This window comes from Sminthopsis crassicaudata, chromosome X, assembly GCF_048593235.1.
Source record: "Sminthopsis crassicaudata isolate SCR6 chromosome X, ASM4859323v1, whole genome shotgun sequence".
NCBI lineage: Eukaryota > Metazoa > Chordata > Mammalia > Dasyuromorphia > Dasyuridae > Sminthopsis > Sminthopsis crassicaudata.
Window position 1 is genome coordinate 10,230,139 of NC_133623.1, and position 27,077 is coordinate 10,257,215.

General features: G+C 40.0%; 1 protein-coding gene across 1 annotated transcript in view; it reads left to right on the forward strand.

The window, feature by feature from the left end:
- DOCK11 (dedicator of cytokinesis 11) overlaps nucleotides 1–27,077 on the forward strand; it is a 199,325-nt gene that overhangs the window by 3,077 nt on the left and 169,171 nt on the right. Inside the window, exons 2-3 of the mRNA XM_074277427.1 lie at nucleotides 22,322–22,450; nucleotides 25,946–26,016. Of these exons, the coding sequence (XP_074133528.1) occupies nucleotides 25,993–26,016 (24 nt within the window). The 5' untranslated portion in view covers nucleotides 22,322–22,450; nucleotides 25,946–25,992. The remainder of the gene's footprint in view (nucleotides 1–22,321; nucleotides 22,451–25,945; nucleotides 26,017–27,077) is intronic.

Consider the following 27,077-nt stretch of genomic DNA (forward strand, 5'->3'; position numbering starts at 1 on the left):
TGCCTTCACTGCCTCCTAAAAGGTTTGGATTTTTTCCTGTTTTCTAGAGCTCCATCTAAATATGCAGTTAGCAGTTATAGAGCATTTCTCCCCTCTCCCACTCTAACCCCAGTTCCCTTTGGCTCTTTGGGAGTAGTGGGGTACCATGTCTCCCGACAGTGTCTGACACCAGCATCATCGCCTAGAGCACTGGCTATCCCTGCCCTGTGGCTTTAAATACTGTAGGCCCTTCTTTCTGCTGCCTTCATCCTTGCCATGCTATGCTTTTCTAGGCAAGTGAGTCATTTAAGCATAATTCACCCCATATTACAAATGAACAAACTGAGGTTTTTGATGTGCTTAGTTCACATAAGCAGTACTACTTTGGGGGTGAGATTCAGACCTAGGTTTCCTGGCCCTCAGTAGGCCCTCTACTTTTTGAAAGTAGCTGGCATATTGCCATTCCAAAAGGGCACTCAGTATTTATGGGATTAGCCTCATACCTCAAAAAAAAAAAAAAAAACCACGTTCCTGGAAGCTAAGAGCTAATCCCTAGAGACCCTGGACTGGATACCTGGCAAGACTTGCAGCTTTACGACAAAGTGGGATTTCTTGGTTCTTTCATCCACATCCTTCATTTAGCTGGTTAAACATATCCCCTCTAGATGGTGCTCAGTTCTCAGCATTGTGAGGAGCCAAAGGCTTTGGTTGCTTTCGTCAGCTCTAGCAAAGGAGGTTGTGACTTTGCAGTTCATTTCAAAGTTGTGATGGGAGAGCAATCTACTGAAATCAAATCTCCAACTTCTCTAAACCCAAAGATGCAAACAATGAAAAAAAAACCCCAAACCCCAAATAAAAGTGCCCTGTTCAGTGGAAGTCATAGGCTTAATGCTGGTAGAATGGCCTCCAAGTGGAGCTGTGGCTGAGGTGACGTGATGGGCACATGCCAGGGTGGATGTGGCCAAGCGGGAATACTGCTTAGGCAAATAGCCTTGGTGAGGCAGGACAGTGGTTAGCCCCATGATAGTGAAGCTGGAGTTCAATCTCATTCCACCAATGTCTTGTAGAGCACTTAGACTATGTCATTAGGAGCTGGAGAGGATAAAAATAGAGCCGAGACCTATGATTTCATGGGAATGGGCAGCTCCTCCTATATGTGCAGGTCCACACCTCTACTACTAATGTGCCTTTAGGCTTACCCAGATAAGTGGGTGATCCAGAAATCCTGCTTCAAAGGCAAATGGCTCTCCCGAGCAAGAGATCTTCACCTTTTTTTGCATCATGGATTCCAGGGGAAGCCTCAGGATAATATTTTTACATGTATGAAACATAGATTACAAAGGAAACTTTGAAATACCCATGTCAAAATGGTTTATGTTTGTGTTTGTTTTTTTTTAAAAGAAAACAAACACAGACCCTAAGTTAGCAATCCCTAGCCAGAGTGGCTATGTGGGGATTTGGTTTGCTTACATGTATCTATGTTAGGATGCTTATTTATTGTTAAGCTTATACAAGCAAATAATTCTAGAAGAGTATTTTGTGCTTCTGCAAGGTCCAGATAAATTGCTTGTTTCCTTTCTTTGGACTCTCCCCTTAGGTTGTGTTTCCCCCCCCCCTTTCTGCTTATATAAAGGGACTGACTGATCTGGTACTGTATTTGGGGAATCCGACAGTCGGATTTGTGAACATTCCATGTGTCCTTGATGATTGCATTGCAAATGGTACCTTTTCTTCCTTGGAGCAGGAGCTCTGAGCCCCCTTCTAGAGAGGAAGGAGATAGACTCTCCATTTCTTGTTTACATCGTTCTCTGAAATGCAGGCAGACATGCCCTTCAGAGGCAGAGAGCTTTCTGTGGTCAACCCTGTTGCATCACAGTTGAGTGGTTTGAAGGCCAGCTAGATAGAATCAATCAAGTATCATCCAGTCAGCCTTAGTTAACACCTCTCAACATTCATAGTCTCCCCTCCACTCACACAGCCACTATAGTAGTTTTTTTTCTTACTTTCAACTCACCTTGACCATTGCAGTAGACTCCTAAAAACTGGTCTCCCTGCTTCTAGTCTGTCTCTAAAAGTCCATCTTTCACCACACAGTCGTCAAAATGATATTTATGGAAATTGGTTGTTGCTTTGTATTCTCAGGACATAGCAAGAAGCCTGACACATGGAAGATAATAATAATAATAATGATAAATGCTTGCTGAATCCATGTAAATTGCAGCACTAAAATTTGATTTGGCCATCTCCTCGTAGCGTGCATTATGGCAGAGTCCCCGCATGCCTGAAGACTTTGTCCAAAGGGCACAAATGTAATAATGTAATCTGTTGTGTCCAAAACAAGCCGACAGGGCTTTGAGCTAGGGACCAACTGGTGATGGACTGAATGACCCAGCTAGATTCAGAGAGGATCAGCACAGCCAGATTCATGGGGGACCCATTGCTGGTGAACAACTCTTCAGAGACTGTCTGCCCAGTGCTAGAGAGGTAGGAACAGCCAGGCCTTCAGAGCTTGAAAAGCTGTATGGTCAGAACTGGGGCATGCGCTTTGCCCACTTGGTCACATGGCACTTTTGCAGGCTTTCTTGAAAGCCTAATGAACCGAAGCTTCACATTTCATCTCACTGGGCCAGATGCCATGTGCCGTATAAATGGCGACTCTGCCACTGAGTATTTGCAAAGGTTTTAAGATGATACAGGAGAAAGTGACTTTAAAAGTATAAAGGAATAAAGGAAGTTCCAGTTCCTCTAACAAATATTTATCACTAAATAGAAGCTCCATACAATAGTGTGGTGACAACCACATCAAGACTAGCGTTTCTTTAACCCAACCCGGGCATTTTTACAGAGGTGGAAAATCAGACTCCAAGTGTGTATGGGGGGGTATCAAAAAGTAGGGACCGAACAGCCAGGATGTTATAGAGCTTCAGGCCCAGGCCCCATGGCTAGTGACTGGCACGAGTGTACTTACTCTGAACACCAGAGAGTGGAGATGGGCAGAGTAGTACTCTTCATATTTGGAGGGTTGTTGTGTAGAAAAGGGATCATTTGTGTATTGATGAGAACCCCAAAGCAAAATCCAGAAAATACAGGAAATTGACTAAGAGGCACATTTTCATTTAGTGGTAGGACAAAAACCATATAGAGACACAATGAACAGACAGACACGGATATAGCACACACACACACACACACAGAAACACATATATAGAGAAAACAGACAACACAGACACATATAGCACACAGAGCGACACAGACATATAGAGACACAGTAAACAGACACAGATATAGCATACACACAGAGACAGACATATATAGAGCAAACAGACAACACAGAAATACAGATATAGCACACACAGAGACAGAGAAAACAGAGACACACAGATATAGCACACACAGAGACACAGACAGCATATACATAGAGCCAAAGAACACAGAGAGACAAAACAGGCAGAGACAAAACAGACACATATATAGCGCCCACAGAGAGACAGAGAGAGACAGGAAACAGAGACAGACAATACAGATGAAGATATAGCACATATAGACAGAGGCACAAAGAGAAAACAGGCAGAGACAATACAGAGACACAGATATAGCACACACAGAAACAGACACAACACAGAGACAGAGAAAGAACATGGAGAGACAGAAAACAGGCAGAGACAAAATAGAACACACAGAGACATAGACAAAGAACACAGGGAGACACAGAAAAAGAGAGACAGACATAACACAAAGAGATATACACAGACACAGAGGGAAACAAAGAACAAAGAGAGATGGACATAAAATAGAGACAAACAACAGACATTACAGATAATGATAAAAGAATAAAAGACAAGAGACAAAACAAGTAGAGATAAAAAAACACATAGACACATACATCCACAACACACAAAGAATAGAAACACACACAGGATCAAAGACAACACAGAGACAGATGAAACAGAGAGACACAGAAAGACAAACAAAAAAAAATTGAGAAAGAGTACATATGGGCACAGAGAAGGAGACAGAGAGGAAGACAAACAACAAAGAGAACAGAGACAAAAGACAGTAGGAGATAGACAAAGAGAAGAGAGACACAGAGACAAAAGAGACAGACACAACACAGAGAAAGGGAGATGAAAGATGGACACACACAGAAGAGTCAAACAGAGACAAAGAGACAGATACAGAGTTGGAGACAGAGTCAAAGAATGCAGAGAGACACAGATACATAAAGAAGGAGATGAGAAAAATAATACAGAGAGGGAGATAGGCCAAGAACAAAGACACTGAGAGACAAAGACAGACACACAGGAACAGGGGGAGACAAATAGAACACCAACAGTAACAGAGTCAAAGGACAGACATAGACGCACAGGGAGAGACAGACACAAGAGATGGAGACAGAAACAGACCCACAGAGACAGAATCAACAGAGACATGGGGACAAGGAGAGAGAGACACAGAGATTGAAAAAGACAGAAATAGAGTCAAAGAACAGACAGGCACACAGGGACAGGGCTGGAGACAGAACACAGACACACAAGGACAGGGGGAGAGACAAACGGATGGAGACAAGCATAGAACATAGAGACAGTAATAGACACAGAGACAGAAACAAAGAACAGACAGATACACAGGGAGAGAGAGACAGACAGAACACAGAGACAGGAACAGTCAAAGAACCGACAGGCACAACACACAAAGAGACGCAGAGAAACAAAGACGGAGATATATACAGAGAGAGAGAAACAGACTAACACAGAGACTGATAGACATGCACAGTGGGAGACAGAGACAAAGAACATAGAGACAGACAGACACAAACAACATAGACAATTACAAAGACATACAGAGAGGGAGACAACAGACAAGAGACAGACACAACACAGAAAGACACAGACTCAGAATCAAAGAACAGACATAGACACGCACATAGAGGGAGAGAGACAGAGATAAAAGACACAGACCCCACAGAGACAGATTCAAGGAACAGAGACACAGGGAGACAGATAAAAACAGAGACAGACAGATGGAGACAAAGAACAGAAATAGAGGGGGACAGACAAAAAGAGATAAATACACAGAGAGGAAAAGAATTAAAGAACAGACACAGGGACAAAGAGACACAGAGAGGGAAATAAACTCTTAAGAGAGACAAAAACAAAGGGAGACAGAATAAAAACAAAACAAAGAACAGACACTTAGATATAGAAAGGTAGACATACACACATAGGGAGAGATAGACATACAAAGAGGAAGAGAGTCAAGGAACAGACAGGGACAAACTAAGAGACAAGTGAGACAACGCACACAGAGAGACAGACAAGACACGAGAAACAGAGATAGAGACAAAGCACAGAAAAAGAGAGAAAACAGACTGTGAGAGATAAGCAACACAGAGGGAGAGAAACAAAACAAAGACAGACACAGAGAGGAAGAGAGGGAGACCGAGTCAGACAGAGTACAGAGACAAAGAACAGATAAAGAGACAGACAATACAAAAGAGAGAATACAGACAGAGACAAAGTACAAACAGATTTCATAAAAATAGACAAAACAGAGGATGAGAGAGTTAAAGACCAGACAGGCACACAGGGCCAGGGAGAGACACAGAGAGAGGAAGAGACAAACCCATGGCACACAAAGAAACAGGAAACAGACAAAGCAAAGAGACAGATAAAAGAGACACAACACAGAAGGAGACAACAGACACGGATACAGGGACAAAGAACAGAGAGATGGTCACCCGGAGCAAGAGACAAAGAACACTCATGGAAACACAGAGACAAACAATACACAAAGAAATGAAGATAACAGAGACAAACAGAGAAGATGATAGTGACTAAGAACAGTGAGAGAGACACGGAGACAAAAAACACAGATTGAGACAACACTAAAGAGAAAGAAAAAATAGAAATAGAGGCAAAGAGAGATAGAAATACAGACACACAGAGAGACAAAACAGACAAAGAACACAGAGGCAGATATATACAGAGGAGACAGACACTGAGAGAAAGACATACAGAGACAAAGAACACAGACAAACACAGCATACAAAGAGACAGAGACCGAGAATAGAGACAAAGGGGAGATAGAGACTAAGGACAGACAGAGAGAGAGGCAGACAAAAACACAGATAGACAAAACACACAATGACAAAAGACAGACAGATATGAAGAGCAGTGATGGAGACATAGACAGATGCACAGAGAGCGAGAAAGAAACCAGAGACAGATGAGACGAACAAAGAGCATAGAGAGACACACAAACACTGAGAGAAACAGAGAGACAAAGAATAGTAAGACAGAGATAAACCCAGACAGATACAGGGAAAGACAGAGATGACACTGAAAGAGAGAGAAAGACAGAGAACAGAGAGAGTTAGAGATATAGACAGGGACAAGCCCACACAGATAAAGACACTGAGAGGCAAGACAAAGAACAGCACAGAGAAAGGGACAGGCAGAAGGACAGAATGGAGACAGATATTGAGGGAGGTAGAAGGGGAGACACAGAGAGACACACACACAGACACAGAGGAAGAGATGCAAAAAAAAAAAAAAAAAAACACTGGCAGAGAGAGTTTTGAAATGTAGTTTTTGCTTGGTTGCCTTTGGTAACTTTAGAATTGGCCCCTACTTTCCATTGCACAGTCACAGCCAAAGAAGCTTCTTACTTACTGTGTGGTTAATGAACTGGAACCAGCTCTTTGGAGCATTGCAAGGAGAATTGCATCCTACCTTCTTGCTGGCAGCTATGGAGGCCATAGTGCCCATAGAGTGCCAGGGTTGGAGTCAAGAAGACCTGAATTCAAATACTGCTTCAGACACTTTTTAGTTGTGTGACTCTGGGCAAGTCATGTCACCTCTCTGCCTCAGTTTCCTCATCTTCAATACAGGGATAATAATAGCACCTATCTCCTAAAATTGTCATGAGGATCAAGTAAAGTGTTATTTGTACACTTCTTAGTGCAGGACCTGGCACATAGGTAATGTTATTAGTTATTATGGCTCAGAGAGAGAGAGGGGCAATCTCCAGTCATTTTAATTTCTTAATAGCCCTGAAAACAACCCAGGACTATTGTCATCGCTATTTTACAAGTGATGAAATTGAACATTTGAGGTTAAGTGACTAAGTCAGGGTCACACAGCTGGGATGTGTCACATAAAGGCTTCAAGAAGAGTTCTTCCCATTTCTCTCCAGTGCACCCAGCTGACAGTAAGAAATGGCTGGCATTTACACAGCGCTTTAAGATTTGTGAAGTGTGCTACATGTTTTATTTGCCTGGTGATTATCCTCTGAGGTTGTACTATGGTGCCAACTGGGTACAGATTGTGAATGGAACTAACCCACACCCAAGCTGTTTTGAAACAAACAGGTTTCTGAAGGATGACACACTGCAGACAAAACCAGCCTCTCTTAGGTGATCCACCTTTATGTTTTACAGGTTTTACTTCTGCCCTTGCCATCACTTTTTCTTTTCTTTTCTTTTTTTCTGAGGCAATTGGGATTAAGTGACTTGCCCAGGGTCACACATATCTAAGTAGTGTTAAGCATCTGAGGCCAGATCTGAATTAATTGCCAACTCCAGTCCCAGCGTTCAATCCACAATATCAGCTAGCTGTCCTTCTGGAAAGATATAAAGATACTTAAATTTGAAAAACAATTGGGATTCTGCAGTCTCCCCACCAAACTCTTCTGCCTGGAAAAATACAATGTTTGACAAATTGTATGACTGGAAATTCTCCTTTTTTTTTTTCATAGTCCCTGCTCTCCACCCTTTTGGCCTTTTCACTATTGGTTAACATCCCCAGAGGATGAGGAGGGAAAGGAGATGAAACTGTAATCAGTTGTCTTGGCGGTTTTTGGTTTTTTTTTTGATCCATTCTGAAAGAAATGTTTGGTGAGAGAGGAGATAGGAGCTAATGACTGCACTAAGGATTGGGAACTTGTCATCATGCCCATTTGTTCCAATGATTAAGACCATACAATGGGCAAATAAAAGAATTGGAGTTAAATTTGGCCTAGGCTTTTGGAGAAGAAAAGACTGACATCTGGGGTTACCATTCAGTCCATGGAGATCTGTGATTAAATCTTGAAGCCTTAGCCTGAAACAGATCACCAAAACTAGGCCTCCCCCTCTCTATGCTGCCTTTTTGCTCCACTTACCCCTGTACCTGATTTTTGTCAGTTTTGAATAGGACTCTGGGCTAATCACTTAAACCTTCTGAAAATCCAGAGACTTTTCTTACTTGAACAGGATGGAATGGAATTTGAGCCTCTCAACAATCAGGAGAACAGAGTAGCAGGTTCCCCGTTCAATTCATCAAAAAGACAACTGCCTATCTGCACCCAAACACCTCATTCCCCTCCCTGTGATCTCAAGACTTCCCAAAAGGCAAGCTCTAAATGGCTATGTGGCTTAGATGGAAAGGGCACATCATTAACAAATTAATGGAGTAAGGAAAGAAATGCCTTTCATGATACAGGAAGAGTTTCTGACAAAACAAAGAACAGAGAGGTTCACAGAAGACAAAATGGACAATTTGGATTACCTAAAATTGAAAAATGGTTTTGCACAAACATAAATCATAATTGGGAAAATCTTGACAATGAAGTCTTCTTATAATTTCATATCCAAAATATATGAAAAAATGAGTTCAAATTTATAAGACTAAGAACCATTTTTCTATTGATAGTGAAAGGATATGAACAATTTTCAAAGAAAGCAACCCAAAATATTAACAGTTATATGAAAAAAAAAATCCAAAAACCTAATTGGAAAAATACAAATTAAAATAACCCTCACACCCATGAAATTGGCAAAAATGACAGCTGTTAGAAAGGTTGCAGAAAAACTAGCACACGTATGCATTCTTAGTGGGGCTATGAATTAGTTGATCCATTTTCGAAAGCAGTTAGGAGCCTTGTCTCAAAAATTAACCCAACTGTACCCCTACAGGCCTATTTTCCAAAGAGATCAAAGAAAGCGGAAAGGGATCCATACTATAAAAAATATTTGTAGCAGCTATTTTCTTAACAGTAAAAAACTGGAAACTAAGGTCCCTGTCCATCTATTGGGGAATGATTACACAAAGTATAGCATATAAATGTAGTGGAATATTATTGTGCCATAAGAAATAATGAAATGGATGGTGTTAAAAGAAATAGCAAGCTCTCTATGAGCTAATTTAGATTGAAGTGAATAGAACCGGGAGAATGGTTTATATAGACAACATTATGGAGAAAAATAACTTTGAAAAATGTTAGAATTATCAGTGCAATGATAAAACTACGAATCCAGAAGATTAAACATGCGCTATCAGTCACCTCCTCTCAAAAAGACTTAAAATTTGGAATGAGACGTTCATATTTGAACATGACCAATGTGGGAATGTTTTTTACTAGACTATTTATTGTTTTGGTTTTATTTAAGAGGGAAAAAATGTCTTCTGGAAAAGAAAAAAGAACTTACTAAAAACTATGGGAATCATAGCCTTGATTATGTTCAGTGATTTAGAAAGAAATTTGGTACCCAGTAAAGTTTTTTTTGTTTGTTTGTTTAAAGCTTTTTATTTTCAAAACATATAATAGCTTTCAGTTTTCACCTTTGCAAAACCTTGCATTCCAAACTTTTTTCTCACTAACCTTCCCCCATCTCTTCCCATGGACAGCAGCTAATCCGATGTATGTTAAACGCGTGCTGTTCTTCTATATATATTTCCACAATTATCATGTTGCACAAGAAAAATAAGATCAAAAAAGAGAAAGAAAACAAAATACAAGCAAATAACAAAAAAGAGAAAATATTCTGCTGTGATCCACACTCAGTGCTTACAATCCTCTGAGTGCTGAAGGCTCTCTCTGTCACAAGACCATTGGAACTGAATCACTTTAACCAGTAGAGTTTTTAAACCCCTAAGAGAGTGCTAATGTATAGTATGTTTGTCAGTATAAAGTGGTTGAAAAAATGGTAACAATCAACTCTGGAAGATCAAATTTAAAAAGATCAGCGGTTTATAATCTTTGCCAACTTCATAATGGTTGAAGACTTGGGGGAAGATGACACAGTAAGAGTTGCAAGGAACCAGTGACTTCCATCATAGACCCCTCAAAAATAGCAACAGAAATGCCCTCCACTCTGAAAAAAGCACATCAGAAATGCTTAAAAGAAAAAAAAATTCAGCCACTTCTTATGACCTCTTTTCACCCAAGAAATTTTCATAACTCCAGATACATAGGTATATGAAATAGGTATATAAATAATTTACTGATAATGATAATTTTGCTACCCTTACATTCAATTATGAGACCTCCCATGGCATTGTGACCCACAGTTTAAGAAGCTTTGCTTTAGAACATGATCAAATCAAAGAAAATGAAATCAATACAAAGAAAAAGGTGATGGATTTTTCAAAGCAGAGGCAAAAATGTCTGAAGTAAAAGATACTCAAGCAATATCAACCAACTGAAGTATTGGAAATAAAGCTAGAAATACAGTCAAATAGATCATAGACAATCTGATGGAACAGTCACAGAAATACATCAAGAAGAAAGGCACTGGGAGCAGCTAAAGACTCGGGATGAAATGATGAAACTCAACAGTTTAGAAGTATGCGGAAATATACCCTCACAAATACAAGACTATAAACATGTCAATGGAATCAGAGAAACTGAATTACTCTTAGTAGATAGAGATACTGAGAAATACTTTGAAGTTTAGAAAACTTGCTTTTATTGAAGGATGGACTGAGACTTTTCAAAGCAGAAAAACGGCTTCCTGTGGTTCTTAGGCTCCCTCTAAACAGCTGTGATCACCACATATTGAGATTTTAGAGGGAGTTTTTGTACAAAACATTGCATTTGAGTCTGCTGAAGTGGGGAAGGGGGCCTCAAACATAAGTCAGACCAGTTTCTTGACATTCTAGAGCCCACACTTGGTAGTGACAGGAATCCTAATAAACAGGTTTCATTAATGGAAGGAGCACTGGGTTTGGAAAAAAAGGAGAGATCCAGAAATCCCTCTCAGATACTTAGTAGCCATGTGATCCTAGGCAAGTCATAAGCACTCTGAGTCTGAGTTTTCTTGTGTGTAAAACAGGGATTATGATAAATAGAATACCTACCACATCAGGTTATGATGAGGATCAAAAAATAATATTCATAAAGCCAAGTCAAGAAGCATTTACTATATGCCAGGCCTTGTGCTAAGCACTAAAAAGTATAGAAAAAAACAGAAAGTGCTTTGTAATCATTAAAGTACTTTAGAAATGTAAGCTATTACTAGTATTTCTATTTCACCAACTGGTTCATCTTTGTTCATTGGAACTAGAAGCAATTTTAAGAAGCAGATTAGAATCAGGATAGAAATCATTTCTAATAAATCTCAGTGTTATCTGCAAATCTGCCTTCTTGCATTAATTTGGCTCTTAAGTTTACTCTGTTTATTTCAGAGTGCAGACCTCTTAGAGTAACCAGACTTTAGGCAAATATAATTTGATTACCCCTCCGTAGATCTGTGTCATTCTTGGCCCAGAGTGCGTGGAAAGAGATATGGACTGAGAGGACCCAAGCTCAGATCTGGCCTTTGTCATTTGCCTCCCTGGGTCTCAGTTTCCTCCTCTATCAAATGAGAAGCATTTGCTATGTAGTCCCTGCCAGCTCCAGGTCCCTGTTGAGGTCCTATATGGTTTTTTTTAATATGTTTTATTTTATATGTTTTTTTAATATATTTATATATATATATTATATATATATATATATAATTTTTTTTATTTTATATATTTTATTTATATGGTTTTTTAATGTTTTTAAATATATTTATATACATATATAATATATATTATATATTTTTAAATTTTATATATTTTATAATATTTATTTTATATGTTTGTTTGTTTGGTTTGGTTTGGTTTGTTTTTTCCTGAGGCTGGGGTTAAGTGACTTGCCCAGGGTCACACAGCTAGGAAGTGTTAAGTGTCTGAGAGCAGATTTGAACTCGGGTCCTCCTGAACTCAAGGCTGGTGCTCTATCCACTGCGCCACCTAGCTACCCCAAGGTCCTATATGTTAAGCTGCTTTCTAGAAATCCAAATCCCACTGGCATCTACAGACCAGCTTAGGAAACAAAGCTTGACTTCTGTTCCTAAAATTCCTTAAATTCTACCTCACAGTCTTAATGCTTCTCAGAATAGAAACTTCTGCTCAGGTTAGGAAGAAAGGAAAAAGCAGGAAGTTCTAGCCACAGAGTCAAACAAGCTCTGCTTTAGACCTGGCTCCCTCTTCACGGTGTCTCATTTGGAAAGTACTGATAAGGATGTTCCTCTTGATGGCATTGCATTCCCGACCTCTGTGAGCAAAGGGAAATTGGATTCTGATTACATTGGGTGTAGTCTGAAGTCTCAATAATCAAGTAGTCAGAAGCAGAAAAAAGTCTTAATGTTCTCTGTTTCTGACATGTGGAAGAAATCTGTTGATTCCTTGAACTGTTGAATAGAATTATTTCTGGGTAGGAGTAGACCTTGTGCTCAGCATCAATCTCTGACTTCCTGTATAGTTAGGGGTTTGCTAAAAGAACAAAATTATCCAAAGGCAAAGAAAATCAAAACATTGAAATCATAGCAGCACTTATATAATGCTTTTAGAGTTTAGCATCACATTCGAGCTTCACAGTAACCCTGTGGGGGGGAAGATAGAAGTGGGACATTTTATAAGTGAAGAAACTCGGGTTTACAAACGTTAAGTGACCAGAAGATCAAGCCACTGACTGGAGGCACACATGGTTTAAACCAAGGTCTTTGTCATTCAGAATCTAGCTGATTCAGTAATCCAGTATACATAGCTTAACTGTCTACTAAGTGCTAAGCTCTGGGTGTTATAGAAATTATTATTTATTAATTATTCAACATTTTAATTATTAATTATCTTTATACTATTTTAATTAATGTAATTTATAATTAATTTTAATGAGTAAATATACTAATCAATGGTTATTAATAATCCAATGATTAATGGTTTATTGTTAATATTGATAATATAATTGTATATTATATATATTTAAAATATATTAAGAAAAATTACATGCATAAGAAAAAAACAGTTCCTAATTCAAGGAGCTTTCAGTCTAATGGGAAGATAATACACAAAAGAAGCAGGATAATAGTGATGATGACCACAAGGGAGTAACTGCTAATTGCAGTTTATCCAAGCAGAGTTGCTGATGGGAAATAGACAGTTATATGAAAAGTCCTTATATGAGCCCTCTATAAAGGAAGGCTTTGAGAGGAGTTTATTACTCCATCCTCTGGGCCTCCAATCAGAGGGGCGTTATGATTGAGGGGTTGAGTTGTTAAGATCAAAGACAGTCACTCTACATGGTGGTGAGATTCTACATGATCAAGTTTATCCTGGGAGAAGCAGGATGTTCCGTGGGGTCATGGAGAGCTGAGCTACTGATGGAAAATGGAGAGTTACAGAAACCCATTGGAACTCTGACATATGCGGGGTAAGGCTGTTTTTTTTCTGTTACTAGCTCTGTCGTAGACCCTCAGATATATCTGTGGCAGCTTTCTGTTCGTCTCAGAAAGGAACTGGGCAACTTATTTTCTTGTGTGCCATCAACAAAATCTATCTTTCCTTTTCTACAATCAGAAACAGAATGAATAATCCCAACCACATACTGGCCATGATTCTCCATGTCTTCTTCAGGAAGAGATTTTCTGTCCATTTAATCCAATCCTTTTACCATTTGAAACTTGGGTCAACAGAAGCCCTAAAAGTATTTTTAAAAAACCAGTGCTTTTTCTGATGCCTTGGACTCTTGAAACTCCAAGATCACCTCAAATCTGCTTCTAGTTTTTAAAGATATGACCTGTCTCTTGTTCCCTATATAGCTGCAGGGGGCATGGACATAGGCAAGTATCTTAATTACTCTGAGCCTCCATTTTTTTCAGCTCTGAAATGGTAGTATCTATTTTATGAGGTCACAATAATGTTATAGACACGGGAATGTTATTGTTGTGGTTTAGAGGTAGCATAGCTTAGTGCTCAAAATCAGGAAGACAAAAATTCAACATCAGACACTTAGACTTGGCTTCCCCATGTGTAAAATGGGTATAATAACATCTACCTCAGGGTAACTATCAAAAAGCTCAAATGGAATAATGAATGTACTTTGTAAATCTAAATACTACATAAACAGTGGAATTCTGGGAAATGTTTTAACAACTGGTTCTCTTAAAAACAAACAACTCTGTGTGTGTCTGTCTCTCTTGCTCGCTATCTAGCTATACATACACACATATACACATATACATATACATTATATATATACATATACATATGTATATATCTTGAACATAAGTTTGTGTTTTAAATTTTACAGATATAAAATCACACAATACTCTTTATTGTAAATTCCCCAGAGCCACTTCATTTCATTGATTTTTGCTAAATTCTTGTATCTATACTTAACCTATGGTTGTCATTCAACCAGGATTTGATAATCAATTTAATGCTTGATTTGCATTCCAGGCCTTTCTCCCTTTTCCCATTAAGCTTATTGCCATTAAATCTCACATGGGATGTGCTCTTAAACTATTTGTCATCCTCATATAAATTATGGTTATTGAACTGAAACCTCTTCCAGCATCAGCACTACTAACTATAACAGTGCTCATTATCTTGTTGGCCTTTTGTATGGTTCCAGAGATCGGAACATGGCTTGATTTCCATTATTATCTACAAAATTCTGAAAATCATTCAAATGAATTTCATGTTTGTTAAGGTCACTTAAATGATAGATTTTTTATTTTTACCAAATATCTAGGGTGACGTTAGTTCTTTATTAGGCCAAGTAAAGAATTCTAGTAAATCAAAAAAATTCAAAATGTTTTCTTTATTTAATAGAATTTTTAAATTTATCTTTTTTTTATTTGTTAGAAAGCAATATCTATTGCTTCTGGCCAATAAAAGACATGTTTTTGTCTTGTTAGATTTTCTAGTAACATTCCTTGGAAGAGCATCCAGTTTTTATTCAGTGTGATATTTTAAACTTTATCCTACTTACTAAATCTTCACATTGAGATTCATATTTTCCAGTACCAATCTTTAAATTCCCCAAACTCTTATGATGTGTTTAATTTTTTTTGAATGTCAATTGATCTTGAATGCAATACATTTAAAAGCAATGATCATTCTTGAAGAATGTCAGTTGCTATAGCAATATCTTACAAGAAATTAATATTAGCAAATCACTTTGTAAACCATAATAAAAAGGGGGAAAAAGGAAATATAGGATATTTACCCTATACCAAAATTGCAGATCATAAACTACATGTTGCCCATCTTTGTCTCATGACATGACCAGTTTAAATAATTTCAATTACGAGTTCTTTAGCTACACTAATTCAATTTCATCTTTCTTAGATAAGTGATAAAAAGAATAAACTATATTCGAAGATATTTTAAATAATTATTTTATTTCAAATATTTAATTAAGTAGCAATTCCAACTAATGTTTTAAGCAATGCCAACTGATGATTTGGGGAAAATTTCCAAACATTGTAGCTACTCTAGACTTTCTTCCTGAACTGTATTAACTCCATAAGAACAACATGCTATTAAATCTGCTTTCAAATATTAATTGTTAAAGTCACATTAACTGTTAAATTCAAATAGATGATAATTTATTGAAAATACATTCTGCTAACTAGGAGATCATTATACACTTCAACAATGATACTGAATGAGGATGTATTCTGATGGAAGTGGATATCTTCAACATAGAGAAGATCTAATTCAGTTCCAGTTGATCAATGATGGACAGAATCAGCTACACCCAGCAAAGGAACACTGGAAAATGAGTATAAACTGTGAACATTTCCCCAGATTATTTTTACCTTCCGACTCCAATTCTTCCTTTGCAACAACAACAACAAAATTCGGTTCTGCACATATATATTGTACCTAGGATATACTGTAACATATTTAATATGTATGGGAATGCCTGCTATCTAGGGGAGGGGGTGGAGGGAAGGAGGGGAAAAATTCAGAACAGAAGGGAGTATCAGGGATAATGTTGTAAAAAATTACCTATGCATATGTACTGCCAAAAAAAAAGTTATAATTATGAAATTTAAAAACAAACAAACAAAAAAAATACATTCTGCTGTGCTCAATGCCAATTCTTTTAAAAGCAACAAAGAACATTACTGGTGATGAAGCTGATTGAACTTCACTTTGAAGATAAATTGCTGAGGTGATTTTTTTCAAACTGTAGATGCCTTGTCAATTATGATACAAATTTTGGTTTTCTCTTCAATTTTTGTTGTTGTTTTGGGGTTGTCATATCCAAGTCTTGACTCCATTTGGGGTTTTCTTAGCAGAGATATGGAAGGGATTTGCCATTTCTTTCTCCAGCTTATTTTACAGATGAGGAAACTGAGGCAAATAGGTGAAGTAACTTGCCCAGGGTCACATAGCTAGGTAATATCTACAGCCACTGCATTTGAACTCAGGTCCTCCTGCCTCCAAGGCCGGTGCTCCATGTACCTACCTGCCTCATTCTTTTCTATAGCATTCTTAAATATTTTCATTTCTTGGGCAACATGTTCTGTTCTGCACTTCATTGTGTATGTAAGCAATTGCCTTCATGTACTCCTTTTTCTCTCATAATTCTATTGCTACTTCACTATCATACAAAGGCCTATTACATTGTATTAAATTGTAAACATTGTAAACAGTATCAAAAACTTTTAAAATAATTTCTCTACTTTATTATCAACACTTATTATTTAGTTTATACACTCAAATGGAAATTGAGCCATTAATTTTAAATATATATATATATTATAGCTTTTTATATACAAAACATATGCATGGGTAATTTTTCAACATTGACCCTTGCAAAAACTTCTGTTTCAACTTTTTCCCTCCTTCCCTCCATCCCCTCCCCTAGATGGCAGGCAGTCTTATACATGTTAAATATGTTAAAATATATGTTAAATACAATATATGTATACATATTTATACAGTTCTCTTGCTGCACAAGAAAAATCAGTTTTAGAAAGAAGGCAAAATTAACCTGGGAAGGAAAAACAAAAATGCAAGCAAACAATAACAGAAAGAGTAGAAATGCTATGTTGTGTTCCATACTCATTTCCCAGTGTTCTTTCTCTGAGTGTAGCTGGTTCTGTTCATTACAGATCAATTGGAACTGATTTGAGCCATTAATTTTTAAAAACACATTTTTGAATTTCAGTATGGGCTTTAGAAACATCATATTCTTCTCCCACAGTTTGCCTAGTAGTTTTATTATTGCCTTTTAGAGTTACTGAATAGAAATACCATTTCTTGGACTCACAGACAAGCGTCTGTGCTGTCATTTCTAAATGTGTAATTGTTGAACTCAAGCTTCACAACATCCTAATTTACCTTCTTTTATTTCAAGCCATTTGTGCTGCTCTATAAACATGAATACTCATTTTCGTTCCAACAATCCCGAAGCACAAGATTATATATTTCTTCCTTTGACGAACATGATGGATTTTCTTCAATGACTGGTCATTCAATGGATTCAAAATTTGACTTTGATGCTCCACGGGAAGCTTTGTTCCTATCATTATTTTCTGTCTGTTATTTCATCTGATTCATGTTCAGAAAAACCTTAATAGCTCTGTCATTTTGGTATTTTAGGGAGCAGAATCTGAAAAATAAGTCTATATTACATTAGTAAAATTCACAATACCACTGGAGGGTAAAAATTCCTGTAAATGATGTCTTTATGTAATTTTAGAAAAAGCATATTTTAAGCTAAGTGACCTTGTTTTCAATGTGCTTTGCCATTTCTTGTGAAATGCACTCTCAGTGCTAACAATAGTGTCACAAAATCAGACTATGAATAAATGCTTGATTACTATCCAATTCTGCAAAGAAGTTGCTCATGCTATCCATGAACCAGCATCATTCTGACATAAATATCGTTGATATTTTTGTTCAAAAATGTATTATAATGTTTGTCAATGAGCTGAGCAACTTTTTTGTTGTTGAATTGGATGATAATTTTCAAATATTGGAAGAATATTTCCACAACTTTTTGCGTATTGTTCTCAGTATGAGCAGTCAACATAAATATAAAATAAGCCTAATGAAACTGTGCATCCACCTTGAGATACTGAGCCCAGTTCTCCGAGTATCTGCTAAGGATGCTATTATTTGGAGGGATGTGATAGAAAGTGTGCTGCATTTGGAGTCAGAGGAGTTCCAAACTAAATTGCCTTCTTAACTTCCTGGATGACCCTGATCAGGTCATTTAATGTCTGCAGGCCTTAGTTTTGTCATCTGCAAAATGGGGGAGGGAGTGAATGTAATGCTCTCTTGGATGCCTTCCAATCTCATCTAGTGAGTCCATGATTTTGCCAGAGTTGCCTTGCAGAGATTTGAGGAGAGGCTTTTTAAACAATGAGTCGCAGTTCTAAGAAGCCTGACAAGTGGCTTAGGAGCATTGGAGTCTCCCATCATCCCTAGGAAGTGGGTGCTATGATTACCCTCGCTTTCCATATGAAAAAGGCACATCTTAGTAGAAGGAAAATGACTTACTCAACATCACATAGCCAGTAAATGTCTGAGGTAGCATCTGAACCCATTTTTTTCCCTGACTCCAGGTCCAGGGGTTAATGCATTATCCACACTGATACTCAGCAGTAAGACAGTGTCCCCTGTTGTGTACAAAAAGGACCACAGTCAGGGAGAAGGGCAAACCAACTAAAACTAACTAGCTTCAATTAGTTTGGCTGGACAGCAGGAATAGAAAGGCTCAGGTGAGCGGTGATTGTTTTCTATACTTCCTGTGTTGGGGACTAACCCGGCATCCCAGGCTTTTTCAAGACTGTTTTTGGTGTGCACTTTAGCCCAATTTCACATGTAGAATAATATTACCCAGGTGAAGAGAAGAGGGAGACCAGCCACAAAGTCCCAAATCCCTCTCTAGGGATATGTCTGGGGACAGATTTGAGAATCTTCTCCACAGAGATGATTAGCAGAAGGTGGGGGAGTGATGGGACCATTGAGGAAAAGAGCAAAGACCAGGATGAGACTTCATAGCCATGCTCTAGCTAGTGGGCAGGAATGGTCAGGAAGAGGGGAGAACCTGGAGAGTGCAGGCTCTCTCGTGGAGCATGGACTTTGGAAGAAGAGGGGGTATAACAGCATCACAATGGGAAGGCAGATGAATCTACTGAGAAAAGTATGGAACTGGGTATGGAGCCATAGACTATTGGAACACAGGAATTTTTTCGTGACCTATAGTGAGCACAATTGCAGTCAAGGCTGCAAAGATACAAGAATAGCAAAAATGAAGGGTAGGTATACGTAGCAAGCAGGGTGGGGTAGCAGGTACAGATATTTGGTAGTTCTAGGGATGCTCACAAATTTAGAACTAAGCTCTTCTTGTCCACAGGCCCAGGAAAGTGAAGTGACAAGTATTAGTTCACATAGGCAGTAAGCGGCAGAGGCAGAATTGGAATCCAAAACCTTTAACTTTAAATGCAGTGGTCTTCCTGCTATACCAGGCTTTAAGATCTATACTTGGATACTTTAAGTGTCATCTTAGTAGAGAGCTTCAGTGATTTTAATGATTGCAAATTAGCAAGTTTACCTTCAGTAGATAGCTTCAGTATTCAGATTTTTACAATTAACACAATTTATAATTACCACAATTCACTTTAGTAGATGGCTTCAGTAATTTTCACAATTAATGACATGTACAATTAATATTGAACAAAATTGAACAAAAGGATGAGCTGGTGGCTACCCTTCTGCTCAGAAGGCTCTCTGCACTCAGCCGAGTTAGCTCTCCAGTGATGGGCACGGGCCATTGCCACCTCCTTCCATATTCAGTCAGTTGCCAAATTTGATCATTCCCACCGCCAGCACATCTCTCTCACTTCCATCCTGCTCATGCCGCGCCCACTCCAGCTCAGGCCCTTGACACCTCTTTCCTGGAGTCCGTGGAGCTTCTTTGTGGATCTCTGTCTAAAGTCTCTCCCCTGCCCACCCCATCTGTCACATCTCTGTCATAGTTAAAACCCATGGCTGCCCATAAGCCCCCCCCCACTTAGCACACTCCAGCTGCGCCTCCAGGATCAAACACAATTGCCTGTTTGACAGACAAATGTACTTCCTGACCTGGCTTCAGCATACAGCTTATACATGTACAAAGCGCGTACAATAGCACTGCTATTGCCTGCCAGCAGAGGCCTGGCCTAGCAAAGTACAAAGAGCCTTCTGACGGGGAGGTCGCTCCCCTTCCCATATACCATGACCCAGTCAAAATGGGACTTCTTCACATGGGACACTTATTTCCCATCCTGCTTATACAGAGGCTGCTTGCTTTTATCTCGAATATCATCCCTTCTTGTTTCTATCTTTGACAATCTGTTGTTACTGATGAGTTACTTCAGTTGTGTGCAATTTTCTGTGACCCCATTGGGGATTTTCTTGGCAAAGGTATAGGACCGATCGGCCATTTCCTTCTCCAGCTCATTTTTCAGATGAGGAAACTGAAGCCAACAAAGTTAAGTGATGTCCAGGGTTACACAGCTAATAAGAATCTGAAGTTGGAATTGAACTCAGGAAGAGGAGTCTGACTCCAAGCCTGGCACTCTGTACACTTCACTCTTTAGTTTCCTTCAAAGCTCAGTGCAAGGCCCACCTTCTAAATAAAATCTTTCCTGAGCCCCCTAGTGGTTAATGACTCCCTCCCAACTTACCTGAGATCCCTTTTGTGGTTATTTTGTATTTACTTACTTATAGACAGGTTTTTCCTGATAGGTTGTAACCTCCTTAACAGCAAGGACTATTTTCCTTTTAGTTTTTAATCTTCAGTACCTAGTATACAGTAGACACTTAATATATGCTCACTAATTGAATCCTTAAACTTTAAGGTTAAATCCTTAAAACCCACCAGAGTTTGTTTTTTCAATAATGGAACCTCTGAGAACCCAGCATCAAAGAAAAACTGTAGGGGAGACTATTTATACATGAAAATGATGGGGGGGGGGAAGAAACTTTTGACAGCACCATCCATTGCAGTAAGGCCAAGTTCTAAACATAGAACAGAAAGTTCTAACAGGGTTGCTAAATCACATATAGAGCAGGTAGGTGGCGCCACAGTATAAAAAGCATTTGTCCTAAAGTCAGGATGACTTCCTGAATTTAAATGCAGCCTCAGACATGTCACTGATCGCCTCAGTTTCCTCACCTGTAAAATGAGCTGGAGAAGGAAATGGACAACCAGCTCTGGATATCTGTCAAGAAAGCCCAAAATGGGGTCACGGAGAGTCAGAAAGGGCCGAACAGCAACCGAAGGATAAGAAATCATCCATAAGGTAGGCTGCTGGCTACACACAGAATGCTTTAGTTTTAAAATGTGCTACCACCTATGTCTTACTGTATTTTCATCTTGTTTAATCCATTTGACTCTGGTTTGGCTTCCACTCCTATCTAATCTACCTATAATCTGTCATACAAATTATATAGAATCAAATGTATATAATCCATGTAATCAAAAAACCAAAAGAATCAAAATGTATATAATAATGTTTATATCACAGATTTCAAGTGATCGTAGGCAGCAAAATTGGGGAGTCTCTCCTATATACCCAGCAAAATGGTACGTAGAAAAAGAAGAAAACATCCAAAAGCTCTGAGTCACATCTCTAGTGCACTGGCTTTGTGAACATTTTCAGCAGTTTTGTGTGAAATCGGAAGCTAATGTCAATAACCATTAGGAGGGAGCCACAGATAAGGAGTTGTCTGAGAGGGAGAAGCTGCAAATGCTTTCTGAAATGACCCATAACCAAATGGAAACACAGTGGGTGCTGAAAACCCTGGTTGAAAGGAGTCATCAAGCAACTGAAAGAAATAACTAAACTGGATTAAATGCAAGGAGCTATCTTGGTTTGAGGGGGACAGTTGATGAAATAGGCCTCCTTCTTGGAAGTGGGGAACAAGGTGCCAAATGGTGGATGCGGTCATTAATGACCCTTCTCGTTAAAAGGAAAGGTTTGGGGGTGGGAGTGATAGCAGGTACTTTTCTATTGGACAATGACCATTATAGGAACAATAGGGAAAAGTTGTGATAAAAAAGAATGAATAATTGAAAAAGAAGGGGCTGGTAATCAGGTGAGAGCCAGGGGGTCACGAACAAAAGTTCGAGAGACCTAAAAGGGTTGTGATCTGCATTATTGGCGAGAGTGCCTACATAGAGAAAATCCACTAGAGGACTAGGATTGGTTCTTTAAAAAACCGAAGGGATGATTTGATTTTTTTTGTTTGATTTTTAACAAACTCAGCTGAAAAAAGTCCAGAGGAGGAATCAAAATGTTCTGAAGGATGGAACAACTTCACTACAAATAAAGCCAGAACAATAAGAATACTAGTCTGAAAATGGAAGAAATAGCCCTAGTGGACATGATCATAAGGTATGATCAAAAGAGATGATTGTTATTTTTAATATATATATGTGTGTGTGTGTGTGTGTATACATTATAATATTAGCGCAGTGCCTACCACATAGTATGCACTAAGTGTTAACTATCATCACAAGGTTTGTAAATGATGAACCCAATCTAGGAGTCAAGAGCACCTGGATGAACCAGCTGCAAGCTGTTAAATGGGGAGGGAGGGGGCGCCTGGTGCTCCTTGGCCCTCTGCTCCATCCTTCTGTCTCTTTGTGTGTCTGTCTCTTCCTCCTTCACTCCCCTCTTCTCCTTTCTCCCTCTTTCAGCTTCCTTTCTCCCTCTTTCAGCTACCTTGCCCACCTCACAGCAGCAAACACAGTCTGAAAACAATGGTGTGAGGGCTAATTGCCAGCAAGTACAGATGAGATGAATTCCCTTACTCAGCTTCACAGGACTTGCTCATTAGCCCAGCCAGGAGCCCTATTCTACAGGGATTCCCTTTGTCCTCCATTCGGTCCCTTTCCCAGGTCCTGAACTTTGGCATTCTAGCTCCACAGAGTAGTCCGATTTACTTCTTCCTGGCTTTAGGGTTAGCTCCCATTTAGTCATTTCTTATTTTCTCACCATCTCCATGTGCCAGTCTGCCTCATTAATCCTGCCCCTCTGATGTTCCTTTTCTGGTTCAAATTAAAAGGAAGAACGTGACTTGTGGAACATGGAAGGAGATTGGACTCATTTCCTTCCAAGGTCTGGTTTAGTTCTAAGATTTTATTCTATGCCATCCTATTCTAGTTTCAAATTTCTAGTTTTCCGTTTCCTTTTGCTAGCATTTATATAACTCTTTAAGTCATTGTACATTTGTTAATTGTTGGATTCTTTAATCCCTATAAGGTGGGTGCTCTTAGTATCTCCATTTCACAGATGGGAAAACAGGCCAGAAAGGTTGATTTGGATTTCTTGACTCACACAGCTAGAATTCCACTCAGATCTTCCCAAATCCAAGCTTTGCTTTCTGATGATTGCACCAAGTTCTCCTTGTTCCTTTTTAGCCCTCCCGGCAGCCTGTGTCCTTAGCCTCTGTACTTTTCTATTATATAACATCTACTTTATAATTTCTGAAAAGAACCTTTTTGCCCTATTATTACCCTGTCCTGGGATGTCAGCTACCAGGCTCTTTATGGCCCCGCATCTTTCATGTTCTTACTTAAGAATGGGTTGACTGAATTAATCAATCATACCGTTTAAAGTGACAAGATGTTAGACCTTGGTATCGTAACTATGTGCCGACACATTGGGTGAATTAGTAAGTTACAGGCTTTAGACTAAGTGTGGGATTTGGATCAACTTGGATGTCCTTGAAAGGCACTGCATGAAGTGGAGTGACATCCACGAAGTATCTGCATTGGTCAAGGAGTCCCAGTCTCTCTCTTTCCCCCCATGAGTTTTGTATAAAATAACAGACTGGCTTAGAACCCTGCGGTTCCATCACCTGGAAGCTTGGTGGAAGCCTCCTCCAGCCATGTGCCAAAAAGGAATCAGCGAGCGGGTATGTCATGCATCAGAATTGGAAGCATTTAGGGTTACGGAAGTGCTTGAGCATTGATCAGTCTCTTCCCCTCCCCATCCCCCATTTGAACAGAGAAGGGCCTTGTGAGATTTGAAGGATCCAGGGAATTTGGCGCTTTAAACTGGGGCCCTAGTACACCCCACAAAAAAACTGACAGCAGTATCTGCATTAGAAACTAAGAACAGAGAAGACAGTATGAGGAAAGGGAGATGCAAGGCAGTACAAAGAACCCAGCAGAAAAAATTACACAATACCTAAAGGAAATGCAAAACCACTTCCAGGAGCTGTGAATTATCCCCTTTGCCACATGTTCTCTAAACTTGAGTTTCCTCCTGGACTTATGTACTAGTGGGACAGTGGGGGGGGGATGTATACTACCAACTAACACTATAGTAAGTAACAATTTTTTAAGATTAATGAAGTTTGGTTGATTGACATCCACTGATAATCAAGGAGTATGTGGGGGACTACACCAGTGTGGGGGGGGGAGTGAACTAGAGCATTAGAAAGAGACCAGTGCAAAGTAGTTTGGATTACTCCTGGAGCTCTAGGGAGAGGGTATAGGAGCTGAGCCTCGAGGTCCCAGTTTGCTGATACCAGTAGTAGAGCCAGTTCATTTTTGGAGAAAGTAGCTCAAGGATGTAGTACACTTCATAGACAATCCTTCTAAGCCCACGTTTTCACACCAAAAGCAACACCCTCTTTGGTTTCTGTAACTTTGAAAATACTTGGAGTCCCACTGTTTACATTCTGATCCAGTCATCCTTAGCCTCTTATCTGGGGGCTAGAGATCAAATCAAGATTCTCAGTAAATGATTCAGTAAATGATCAAGCCCACAAGAGTAAGAGGGAATGGAAAAATGTGTTGCATAACCACTTTTTTGTTTCTTCTACTCTAATCCAATAATCATTAATTAAGCCATGTTCAATGCTCAGAGCTAGATCCGGAGGGATGCAAAGACAAAAGAAAAAACAGATCCTGCCTTCAAAGAGCTTTCGATTTACGGAGGGATGGGGACAGACCATGTGTGATCACTTGAAGAGGGAGTGAACAGTCAACTAAGCTTCAGAAGTGGTCTCAAATGGGTTTCTAAGAGCAGAGAAAGCATTCTAGATAGGGAGGGGGGAAATGTGTGAGTGGGAGATGGGAATGCCAAGGTTTTTATCATAAAATGGGGATACTTTACCTTCCGTTTTCCCCATGTGGTTGTGAAGAAAGCATGTGTGAGTCATAAATTGCATTAGCAACACGAGCTATCATTATTTCTTGAATATCTCCTTTGTGCAAGGTACTGAAGGGGGAGAGCAATCACGTGGGGCCAAATAGTGTGGTGGGTGGCCAAAGGATTAGTTTAGGAGTTCAAAGATTTGACTTTGACTTTCACTTACTGGAACTAGTCATTTTATTTCTTTAAAGCACAATGCAATCCGACTAACATTACAAATAGCTTGTTCTGCTTGAGGCATTGTAGAGGCCAGGAAGACAAAAATAAAAAGACAGTCTTCTCCCTTTCAGAAACTTCTGTTCTACTGGGTGATAGTTTGTTGGCTTGGACTGAATTGTTAAGAGAACTTACAAAAATGCTGTATACAGTTCAGTGAATTGTGTGGAAGGCTTTATTCTTCGATTTTAGAGATTAGCCCTTGAGAAGGCCATTTTCATCAAGCACAGCCAAGTGTTTTTGGTGCTAGCTCTTACATTCTTAACTATGACTTGTTAGAAATGAAGGTCGATGAGAATTATCTTTCAAATACACTGCTGGAAGTTGTGGGGTCATCTGCTATAGGATTGGACATATGTCTGTAGATCGAGGATGCTGGAAGGGCCTCCTTAAGGCTGCTGGCCCTTCACAGTAGTGGGAATTAATAGAAGTCAGTGAACCACAGACTTGTTAAAGCGGGAATTAAGGCCTTACATGCCATCCATTTCAACCCTTTTATCTTTACAGAAAAGGAAACTGATACCTAAAGAGCAGAGGGCACTGAGTGGAAAGCAATGTGGTATGAAGGAAAGAGGCAGGTAAGTCACTTAGGACCATGGGCCAAAACTATGAGTTGGAAGAGATCTCCCATTTACTTCTACATTTGAGGAAACAGACCCACAGAAGAAAACCCACGGTTTTTAATCATCAATTAAAAATTTTCAGTGATTGATATGTATAAGGTAGTGATCTCCCCGCCCCCCAGTTTCACATATGGAGGAAAGCCTTCTAAGTTGTACGTTATTATTGTACAGATGTTAAAAGAACTGGGGGGTAATTAGCCTAGGGAAGAGAAGACTTGGGGTGCTCGGACCACTGTTGGAAGGTTCGTCTCCCAGAACAGAGATGAAGCTGGTTCTCGTGGTCCCCACAAGGCTGAGCTAAGGCGTCATGAGGGGCAAGAGCTGCCCAGCCAAATTGCGGATTGATGTCAGGAGAACTTCCAGAAGGTGAGGGCTGTCCGAAAGCGGCCCGGGGCGGGGTGGAGGTTTCCTTGGCTTCGATAAGCTTCCATCGCTAAGAAGCGGTGATTCTGGGAGCCCGAGCCGGGGCCAGAAAAGTGCGAGACTGAGGAGGATCCGTTAGCAGCTCACGTCCAGGAAAGCGTCCAAAGGCCGGGAGGCTGAGGAGAGGGGCGAGGAGAACCGAGCAGGCGCGTGGGTGGGTGGGGCCTCGGGGGAGGAGGTTATCGTTGAGTGTCCCCGGCCAGGGCATCTCGGACGTCAAAGCTCGCCCCGTTCCGTCCTCCCCTTCCCGGTGGCCCCAACCAGCTCCTCAACCCTGGGACGGTCCCGGCGGGAAAGGCCGAAGGGGGCCGGAAGTGGCGGGCGGGGGCACTGTGGGTCTCTGCCCCACCCAAGCCGATTGGGTCCGCAGTGATGGGGATCGCCTCCCCTCCCCTCTCGACTTGGGCGGCAGTTTCGGGGGCCCGAGGGATTGCTCAGTCTCCCCGAGTGGGCCACTCGGTCTCCCCTCCCGGGGGCGAGAGCTCTAGTAGGCTGGGCTGCGGGAGGAGCCCTCTCGGGGGCCACTTCCCCCCTCTCCCGCCCCTGCCTCCTCCCGCGTGATCCTCTCCCCCGCCCCCCATACACATACACAC